The 10,845-nt window shown below is 42.3% G+C and overlaps 2 protein-coding genes across 2 annotated transcripts; both read right to left on the bottom strand.

Moving 5' to 3' along the window:
* Positions 1-1,201: 1,201 nt before the first annotated feature.
* On the bottom strand, positions 1,202-3,303 carry LOC122657599 (tubulin alpha chain). Its single transcript, XM_043852349.1, has 3 exons — positions 3,081-3,303; positions 2,099-2,704; positions 1,202-1,985 (listed from the first exon to the last, which is right to left on the bottom strand). The coding sequence occupies exons 1-3, from the start codon at positions 3,171-3,173 to the stop codon at positions 1,329-1,331; spliced, it is 1,356 nt and encodes a 451-aa protein (XP_043708284.1). The 5' UTR covers positions 3,174-3,303; the 3' UTR covers positions 1,202-1,328.
* A 5,334-nt stretch (positions 3,304-8,637) lies between these two features.
* Positions 8,638-10,845, bottom strand: LOC122658978 (LRR receptor-like serine/threonine-protein kinase HSL2). The gene is made up of 3 exons (XM_043854147.1): positions 9,291-10,845; positions 9,135-9,209; positions 8,638-9,011 (listed from the first exon to the last, which is right to left on the bottom strand). Exons 1-3 carry the CDS (start codon positions 10,843-10,845, stop codon positions 8,638-8,640), a joined length of 2,004 nt encoding a protein of 667 aa, XP_043710082.1.

Genomic DNA, 10,845 nt, shown 5'->3' with positions numbered 1-10,845 from the left:
AGGAGAACAAGAAGAAGATTAAGTTGCAGACTTTCTTCAACTAAGTTTATGTGAGCCGTGATGTTACCTTTCATGAAGAAAATTTTCCATGTGCCTTATTGCCTAATCCAATACCAATAGGCACCGCCATTCTACCCTTGCCTCAACCTCATACCTTTGACACATCCACTGTTGAACCCCTTCCATCTTCAACTGAGTTTGACACTCCATTGGCCATACCTTAAACAGACCCACCCACTCCACCACCACCTACACCCTATCCAAATGCCACACCCGCAGCTATACCCGATCCAAGTGCTACCACACGATCCCAATGCAATCAGCAGCCCCTCGAGTTATTTAAAAGATTATGCATGCTCTCTTATCACCTCACCATTGTCTTCCTCTGTTACTAGATCAGGTCTCCCCCATCCTCTCAGTGATTTTCTTGGCATGATAATATGGGTTATTATTTAGAGTCTGTCTATGTCTACAACTCTCACATCATTAAGTAAGGTTCATTAATTACGGAGTATGAGTAATTTAGTAAAATAGTAACTTGACGCGCAAGTGAATCAATCGTCTGTTGCATATAATATCGACTTTTTCCTCTTCTTTTCTATTTTGAACCTCTTTGATCAATCTCAATAATGGAAGACTTGTCATTTTCCTCGGCTCTTTTAGATTTTGTCAGAGGAACTCCCAACGACTTCTCCATTTACACGAGATGCCAGAAGAAAAAAACAGAAGAATAGATTCATAACATAATCGATCGAGGCTATTGGAGGCAGGAGATGACAACATAACAATTCTGAAATATAATATCTTTGTAGGATCCATCGACCTTTCCGATGATTATATTCCAGACTTCTTGTGTCCATTTCTTTTTATTGGAGCAGATTATCCAGATCCTCTATTGTCGAGCTGTTCGGCAAAACCGTACTGTCAAGACATGGCAAAGCATGCAATGACCACTTTACCCTTGCCCTTGTGGGGAGGATTCACAGGGGAAGTGTGAGACTTACGGAACAAGATGCAGTGGCAAAGGCAGAGCGAGATGCCACGGGGAGGGGGAGGGGGAGGGGAAGGTAGAAACGGATCCAATGAGACAAAATCGTTCCTCTCGATAACCAAGATTCCAAAAGCCACCATGAGCACCAAGATAAATCGAATACATCAATAGAACACAAGAGCCCTAGCAAATGAGATCTAAGAGTATCTAACGATGATCCATTCAAAATATTAAGCACAAAGAACACAATCCGGTTTGAAACGGAAAGCACACCACAATGACAAAATGAAAACAAGGAAACGAAACAGCCATGGTAAGCACACCAGACAGACACAACTCAATACTCATCTCCCTCATCACCATCTTCTCCCTCGGCAGACTCGGCACCAACCTCCTCGTAATCCTTCTCCAGGGCAGCAAGATCTTCACGAGCTTCAGAGAATTCTCCCTCTTCCATTCCCTCACCGACATACCAATGCACAAAGGCACGCTTGGCATACATAAGATCGAACTTGTGGTCAATCCGGGAGAACACCTCTGCAACACTGGTTGAGTTGGAGATCATGCAAACAGCCCTCTGAACCTTAGCCAGGTCACCTCCTGGAACAACAGTCGGTGGCTGGTAGTTGATTCCACACTTGAATCCAGTAGGGCACCAATCAACAAACTGAATCGTACGCTTAGTTTTGATGGTCGCCACAGCAGCATTGACATCCTTGGGCACAACATCACCACGGTACATCAGGCAGCAAGCCATGTATTTCCCGTGGCGAGGATCACACTTGGCCATCATAGACGACGGCTCAAAAGCACTGTTTGTGATCTCCGCTACTGAGAGCTGCTCGTGGTAAGCCTTCTCAGCCGAGATCACAGGTGCATAAGACGAGAGCATGAAGTGGATCCTGGGGTAGGGAACCAAATTAGTCTGAAACTCCGTCACATCGACATTGAGGGCACCATCGAACCTCAGAGATGCAGTCAACGATGAGATGACCTGGATAACACCCAAAAAAAATATTAATACTAAATACATAAAGAATAGAATAACAGCGTTACAGAGCCAAAAAAAAATGTTGTATCTGAAATGGAAAAGAAAGATTTTATCACCTGAGAAACCAAGCGGTTGAGGTTGGTGTATGTTGGTCGTTCAATGTCGAGGGAGCGCCTGCAAATATCATAGATAGCCTCATTGTCCAAGAGAACGGCAACATCAGTGTGCTCGAGAAGGGAATGGGTCGAGAGGACACTGTTGTAGGGCTCAACAACTGAGGTTGAGACCTGGGGAGAAGGGTAAACAGTGAAGCCAAGCTTTGATTTCTTTCCATAATCAACAGAAAGACGCTCCAAGAGAAGGGAACCAAGACCAGATCCAGTGCCACCACCAACAGCATTGAAAACCAGGAAACCTTGGAGGCCGGTGCAGTTGTCCGCAAGCTTCCGGATGCGGTCCAAGCAAAGGTCAACAATCTCTTTCCCAATGGTATAGTGGCCACGGGCGAAGTTGTTTGCAGCATCTTCCTTGCCACTGATGAGCTGTTCTGGGTGGAAGAGCTGGCGGTACGTTCCAGTCCTCACTTCGTCAATAACAGTGGGCTCTAGATCTACAAAGACAGCACGGGGCACATGCTTTCCAGCACCAGTTTCGCTGAAAAAAGTGTTGAAGGCATCGTCTCCCCCACCAACAGTTTTGTCACTTGGCATTTGGCCATCAGGCTGCAACATGAGCAAATTCACAACTTAGACTAGGTCGAAGAACCCAAAATAATTCAGATCTACAACATATATCGAATAGATCTAGGACTATCTGGCAATCAAAATCCTAGATCGCAGAACTTAAAAAAGAATTCAGATCTACAACATAAATTGAACAGACCTAGGACTATCTGTCAATCAAAATCCTAGATCGGAGAACCTAAAAGAATTCAGATCTACAACAGAACAATAACAGTCTTTTTATCGAAAATGAAATGACAGATCTGATCTGAATATATACGCAGAGGCAAAATGGAGGAAGACACAAATTAAAACCAGAAGCCAAGAAATAAGAACAGAAAAGAAGAAAAATTCCTACAGAATTGAGAAACCATACCTGGATGCCATGCTCGAGGCAGTAAAGTTCCCAGCATGCATTGCCGACCTGGATACCGGCCTGACCAATGTGGATCGAAATGCACTCTCTCATTGTCGCTTGGGAGAATGATCTGTCGAAGGAATGGAAGAACCGTAGGAGAGAAGAACGCGAAAAGGAGAAGAAAACTGAAGAAGAAACAAAGACGGACGTTTATTAAGACGCCCTGGGATGACAGGGTTTGGGATTTCGCTTCGGGTTTTATAGGAGAAGAGAGGGGAAGAGGAGGGGATAGAGCCTGGAGGGTAAGAAAGATCTGGTTCTTCTAACCATGGTTAGTTAATCATGGTCACGAGACTCACGAACGTCTGCCAGCGAAGCACCGTGATTGAACAGTCCAACGAACGCCTGCTATACATTTTTTTTTTTTTGGTAATACCCCTGCTGTACATCGTTTCCTCTAAATTAGGTTTGCCGCCCGATTTTGATTTTGTTATCGTAACGCCGTAACGGGTCTTAACTTTTGAAATTTGCAGTAATGACACTGCGCGGCTTTTAATTTTAAGTGAGTCGTGGTCCGTGGACTCTATTCTTGGCAATTTGGAATTTAATTTGGGAATTACTCGTAACCGGTCTGACCTATTTATTAATTGTATTGGGCTAAAGTATGGTTCGGTTGTTGGTTTGAGGTATCAGTATCGGATCGCTTGATAGGCTGATACACCTATACTATACTAGTGAAACAGTATGACTAAAGGGTAAAACAGTAAAAAAAAACATTATTAAGAAAAATCAGGGACAAATTTGTCTAATGTGGCTGTTTCATGGCAATACCAAAGGTGATCAATACCTCATTCGATAGCGTGCACTAAAACCATCAGTGCAAGGGTGCTGCCTGACGGTTGCCAGATCGGGACCAACTGTCTACGGGCCCGACTAAGCTAACCCCAAACCCAAAATACAAGGCCCAAACCAAAAGGCCCCTAAACCCTACAGAGGGTATTAGGGAACGAATGAATAATGAGTAACAATATCAACTTTGTACAATAGTGGTAGAGCCATGACCCTTAGATGAGTGTATTTTTCTTTCACCCATGGTGCAAGAAAACTTTGTCCTTATATATATAATGCTTATCTTTCATCACTATTGCAAAGGAAAAACAAAAAACTTTATCAAGAGATTTCAATAAAACCAAGTTTAGTAAGATGATTTTTGCTTCATTAAGTTGACATTAATCTTCTATACAAAATGGGTGAGAGAGAAATTGAGAATAGCTTGGGCAAGAGATCGTTGCCTAATCGCATAGCCTCTGCACCAATTCAGGGGCCATTGAGAGCACATGCAAGAGCATATGCATGGATGAGAATTTTGATTTCATAAGTGACAGCAGGGTGGTAATTTTGCACGCCCATGTATCTCAGGATATAAATCCTCTCCAATTCTTTAATCTGGCAATTCCTAGCAATACCACCTTCCCTGTGCTACAAGTGGCGTTACAAGATCTTGTGGTGGAGATTGAATTGCTCCATTTGATGAAGCCCAACCTGATTTGGCTTCCGGATCAATCTCAACCCGATGAAAATAGGAACGAAAAATGTAGAACACCTAGACTTTCCCTCTCCCTCTTCATCTCCTTCCCTCCTTCCCACCATTGGAGAGGTTCAAGGTCTGATGGATTTTCTTTTTACCAGACCTTTTCGGTGATTTGGGGTATTTCAATCCCTGTTTATTTGATTTCTTTCGAGAATATAAAAAACTGACCCCAAAAATAAATCAGAGAAGGATAAACTGAATATGGGGTTTCCAAAGAAATTCCACCCTGTTCTTTTGATTTCTTTCGAATATCAAAAAGTGAACCCCCAAAAAAAAATCATAGAAGGATAAACTGAATATGGATTTCCAAAGCAATTCCACATATTGGCTTCTCCTGGAAAATCTGACTCTTTTCATCGCCAGGTCTTCTAAATCTCGGTCAAATTTGCAGATCTACAAAAAGTTATTTTTGTTTACTCTTATTTTGCTATCACACTTGGACAGAAAACCGTCTTGGATGTTCAAAACTATAACAAGTACCTACAACAAAGAATTCTAATTGAAAAAATCGATCCGTCACAAATAAATGTGAAACGAAAACCCTTATTCAATTTAAGGTATCACAAAAGAGGGGAAGCAGATCTTCGACACGATGACCATGGAAATATCCTCATCTCCATATAACAGAATTCTGATGCCTAGGGCTTAAAAAAAAATTGGACCACTGGATCACCAAGCACGGAGAGAAACAGAAAGGTATACCTGCTAGTGCTTCTACGCGAAGTTGAAATCCTAAAAAAGCTTCCTGTGACTGTTAGATCCCTCCCCTGCTCCCAGCCAGAGCCATTCTCCAAGTTACAAAGCTTGTGATTTGATTATCAGAACTTGAAGCTCTCCAATGGTGGGAAGGTGATGAACCGAGAGAGGGATAGGAAAAATCGAGGTTTTCTGTGTTTTTTTTTTTTCCCTATGTTCTGGGTTTAGAATCTCATCGGATTGGGAGTGATCCAGAAGCCAAATCGGGTTGGGCTTCATGAAATGAAGCAATTCAATCTCCACCACAAGATCTTATAACGCCATGTGTCGCACAGGGAAGGTGATATGGTCAAGAATTGCCAGATTAAAGAACTGGGCTTCATGAAATGAAGCAATTCAATCTCCACCACAAGATCTTATAACACCATGTGTCACACAGGGAAGGTGGTATGGTCAGGAATTGCCAGATTAAAGAACTGGAGAGGATTTTTATCCTGTATCTCAATGCAGGGTTTACGCGGTCAGACAGCTTTCTTTTTCCTTTTTATTTTATTTTATTTTTGGATATCGAATGGTTTGCATTTTGTTAGGACATTATATTTTGGTAATTTTTTAAAAGGTCACCTGCACCACAACAAGGCAGGGAGCCAACCATTAGGCCAAGCCTCGGTTTTTTTGTTTTTTGTAAAGGGCCATGCCTTGGTTCACCTCTCAGAATTTGTTGCTTATCTATAAATAGAAAAAAAGAGATTATGTAGTCACCTCCTTGCTTCTAATAAACAAGTGAAATTATTCAATTATTCATATTTTTATGGGTTTGATATAAGTGGTCTAATTTTCAAGATCAAAATTTATATTAATGCCTCCATCCTAAGGAAATGAATATTTTTATACGCTTCAAATATTGAGATTGTGGATTTAGAAAGGTATGTTCATCGCAATGCAGATCGTCTACGGCCCAGTTGCCCGTAGCAGCCTATGAGGCGTAGACTAAGCCGCAAGCGCAATGACCGCCTTACCCCCTGCCCAACTCCTTGCCCGAGCAGGGGTAAGGCTGTCATTATGCGCGCAACCCTGTCACGTCGCACGGGCTGCTACAGACAGCTGGGCCGTAGGAGATCTAGATCCATGTTCATCGCCCCCATTTCTCTTTTTTCTTTTTTTTTCTTTTTTTCTGTTTTTCCACGCTTTATTTCCTTGCTTATTATGGAGTCTTTGCATATTAAGAATCTATTAATTGAATAACGGGTCACGCTAATGATTCATGTTGGGTGGATATGTGCCCGTCCTGTTAGTCAATGCTATCATGTTCAATGGTTCCAAAAGCTACTTAATTTGTTTATTTAATATTATTATTTTTTTATAAATGTATATATGTCTTTGATATATATATTAATCAATATAATTAATTATTATGTGGACCATACCCTTCATTCTCATTCAACTTGATTTTTTTTTGGGTCTAGATGATGGTTGGAAGAAAGGTATTATGTATGATACTCGAGAATCAAGTGTATCGGGAATATCTATATTTAATGGATTTTTTTTTTTAATTGAAATCCCTTAAAGTGTCAAATAATAATAATTTTATTATATTTTATTCTTTTAAATAGAATTTTTTAATTAAAGTAAATATTGTTATTTTAGATGTGTATCCATAAAATGTGCAAGACGAGAATAACTTTTGATAATGACATAATGATAACTTTGATAAGTTACTTCCAAATCCCAAAAAAAAGTGAAAAGGATATACATTGAGGCAGTAATCAAATCCCAAAAGAAAATGGGTTAATCCGGCGCTTTTCAGGATAGAAATTTGACTGGTCAATCTCAGAGACCTTATCAACCGGTAAATTGGAGAGGGACGACTACGATCTTGACCTTACCAGCATTGAAGGTTTACTAATCAATGAATCCCCGAAACCTACTTTATTTTTAGTCAACCAAGCAAAGAAAAGCTTTACTTTAAGTTGGATAACTAAACTACATTTAAAAAAAGCCCCAAAGAATCAACACTCAAGGAAATCATCCACATTAGCCTCCATAGTCCTCCAAAGTGTCTTAACTTTTAAGCTATCTGACAATTTTTTGACTTAGGGATGTAATAATTAGCTATAGCCACGGAAACAATTATTCAACCTAATAATTGGAGATCAACTAAGGATGTCAATTGGTTTGATTTTGGTTATTCAATTTGGTTTCGGTCCAAGATATAATATGTGGAAACCGAAAAAGAATAGGAATGTATTTTCCATGTCAGGGGTGAAATGACCGTCCCACCGCCCGTGAAAGATAGAAATCCCGCCCCCCATGATGATTCTGTGTACACTTCCTCTTTTTTATTTTATCTTTTCTAGTTTTACCATTCATTCATTTAAACATTGGTCCATAATTAAACTAGCCTAATAAAAACTAAATGACCAGGCCCGTGGGGGGAGGGGGAGAAAGGATTTCTCACAACGTAGAGTACTTGGGAAGGTTACATCAATGAGAGACACACGATCGGTTTTATCAATAGAGGAGTAGGGGAGAGATTGTCAGGGAGGAGGAGAGACTCTGAAAGAGTTATCCACTCTGGCATTGTAGGAAAACTTCATCCAAAAATAGAGTGTTTAATCAATAATTAGACCCATGTGAAAAGGAATGTTTATCACCTCCAATTCGCTGTCCCCTCCAATTCCCTCCAATCCCTCACATAGGAGCAGAAATGACCACCCTACCCCACCTTGGGCAGTGTGTTTGGGTAGTGGGTAAGGTGGTTATTTTCGCTCCTATGTAAGGGATTGGAGGGAATTGGAGCAGGCAGGAATTGGACGTGATAACGACTCATGTGAGAAGTGAGGACATCAACCAAGAAATCATATCAAAGTAGCATTCCTCTTTCAATATTACCAACTTTTTGTGGTAGAATATTATAAATTAGCAACATCAATACAGATCTTGATACTGATATTTATAATCATGGTGGAGATGAACCCTATGACGACGTGGAGATAAAGTTGGAGAAAGGAAGAGAAGAGAGGGGAGGAGAGCAATTCAGATCTTCTACGACTGAGCTGCCCTAGTGTTCTGAGTGGCGCAGATACAATCGCATGTGCAATGACCACCTTACCCCGCTCGGCCACCGAAGATCTGGATCCCAGTGGAAGGAGGTGGTTCCCAACTTCCAAATTCTGTCTTTACATAAAAACCATCGCCAGGGCCATGGGGCTATATGACATTCATAATAGGCGGCAGCACAGCATGCGAGATGGGAACATCTCTCTCTCTCTCTCTCTCTAACTGATATCAATTAACTCTGGTCTCCTTAAGCAGCTCAACGACACTTCTCATGGATGGTCTGTTCCTTGGATAAGTAGAAGTACAGAGAAGAGCGATGTTCAAGAAATTCTTGATCTCTTCATGATCGTGAGATGAAACTTTCATTCTTGGATCTATAATGTTAAGCAAATTCATGTTACCACAACTGTCAGCATTAATACTGCCTCCTCCTTTAGGTTCTTGAGAGTTTGACGTTGCAGCATTAGTTACCCACTTAACCATGTCCATGCTCTCCCCAGCAAAGGAGTCACTAGGCTTCTTTCCTGTCACCAGTTCCATCATTACAATCCCAAAGCTGTACACATCACACTTCTCCGTCACTTTAGAGGTGTAGGCGTATTCTGCATGCATTTGCTCCAAAACACAGCAAATTAATTAGTAAGATCGATAGGGTCTATTAAATTAAATTAAATTAGCTAGGGTTTAATTTGTTGTGAGGACAGAAAGGTAATAGCATAGCATACCGGGTGCAATGTAGCCAAAAGAACCAGCCACGCGCGAGAACATTACACTTTCCGTGCCGGTACCGGTTTCAATTTCAGTTTCAGTTCGAACAGTCCCGGTCTCGGTCTCAGTCTCAGTCTCAATAGTCACGTGACTCACGCCCCGCTCCAAAGCAATCGCCAGTCCAAAATCCGCCACACGGGGACGGAACTCCGCATCCAATAATATGTTGTTGGGCTTAACATCCCTGTGTACGATAGCCGGCATGCAGTCGTGGTGTAGATAAGCCAATCCCTGCGCCGTCTCAACTGCTATCTCGAACCTCTTCCTCCAGTCCAGCAAAATACCCAAACCTTTCTCCTCATCATGCAAAACATCTCCCAAGCTCCCATGTTCCATGTACTCGTACACCAACAGCTTACAATCCTCCCCCGTATAGGTAACCAGTAATTTTACGATATTCTCATGCCTGATCCTCCCTAACGTCTCCACTTCCGCCCTGAACGCTCTCTCTGTTACCGCCTTCCTGACTCCTCCCCACATTTTCTTCACCGCCACAGTCCCTCCGTTTTTCAATCTTGCCCTGTATACCTTGCCGGATCCGCCCCTTCCTATCAGGTTGTCCTCCGTCAACGAATCCAATATCTCATCTTCGTCGAACTCTACCACCAGTTGGAATGTCGTCATCTTCAATTGCGGTTTCAATTTTTCTTTCCCGCCAACTGTTACTCCAATTCTGCAGATTTTGTATAACAGGAAGAGTGAGACTACCAGTATGAATGGCAAGAAGAAGACGATTATCGCCACCACCAGAACCGAGGTTCCTAACGATGACGATTTGGTTTTCGGGCAGGGAGGGAAGGGTTTTAGGTCGACTGGACTGCATAGGTTAGGGTTTCCAAAGAAGCTCATGATATAGAAACTGTTGTTAAAGGCACGAGGGATTGGCCCAGAGAGATTGTTGAAGGAGAGATTGAACTTATCAAGAAGCTTCAAGTTCGCTAGTTCTGTTGGAATCCCTCCGGATAATTGGTTCTCGGAGAGGTCCAGAAACGTGAGCTTCGGCAGATTTCCAAGGCCGCTAGGAATCAAGCCGGAGATTCTGTTTCTCGATAGGTTCAGCTCTGTCAGTTCAGTCCAGCTGCTTACATCGCTTGGGATCTCGCCCGATAAGTAGTTCTGTTGAATGTCCAGCTTGTGCAATCGTTTAAGTGCCGTTATGCATGGCGGGAGCACACCGGAGAAATTGTTGTGAGAGAGGTCCAAGGAGCGCAAGTTGGTGAACGGAGGGGTTAAGTCGGGCAATTTCCCGGAGAAAAAGTTAGTGGATAGATTCAAATGGTGAATATGAGAGCAAGGAGAAATTGAGGGAGAGGAAAGAGTCTCTCCGAGAGAGTTATCGGCTAAGGATAAGTACTCTAAGGTAGTAATCCGGCAAAAACCGGAGGGGAAGTTGCCGGAGAGATTGAACCTGGAGAGCTCTATGGATACGACTGCGAATGTGACTGGGTCACAGACAATGCCAGTCCAAGAGCATTGAGCATCGGGGGTATGATGCCCATCCAAGGTCCAATCTTTGAGATGACCAAGGGAATCTCGAAGGTGAGCATTCTTGGTCAAGAGTAGGATTTCGGCTGCGTAGGAAGAAAGGCAGCTCTCTGGTAAGAGAGAGAGACTGCTGAGGAGCAGTGTGAGTGAGAATAGGAAGATGGGCTGCCGGCGTTGCATCAT

The sequence above is a fragment of the Telopea speciosissima genome, chromosome 4 (assembly GCF_018873765.1).
Source record: "Telopea speciosissima isolate NSW1024214 ecotype Mountain lineage chromosome 4, Tspe_v1, whole genome shotgun sequence".
NCBI lineage: Eukaryota > Viridiplantae > Streptophyta > Magnoliopsida > Proteales > Proteaceae > Telopea > Telopea speciosissima.
Note: the sequence above shows the minus strand (reverse complement) of the source record. Positions and strands in the feature narration are given on the sequence as shown.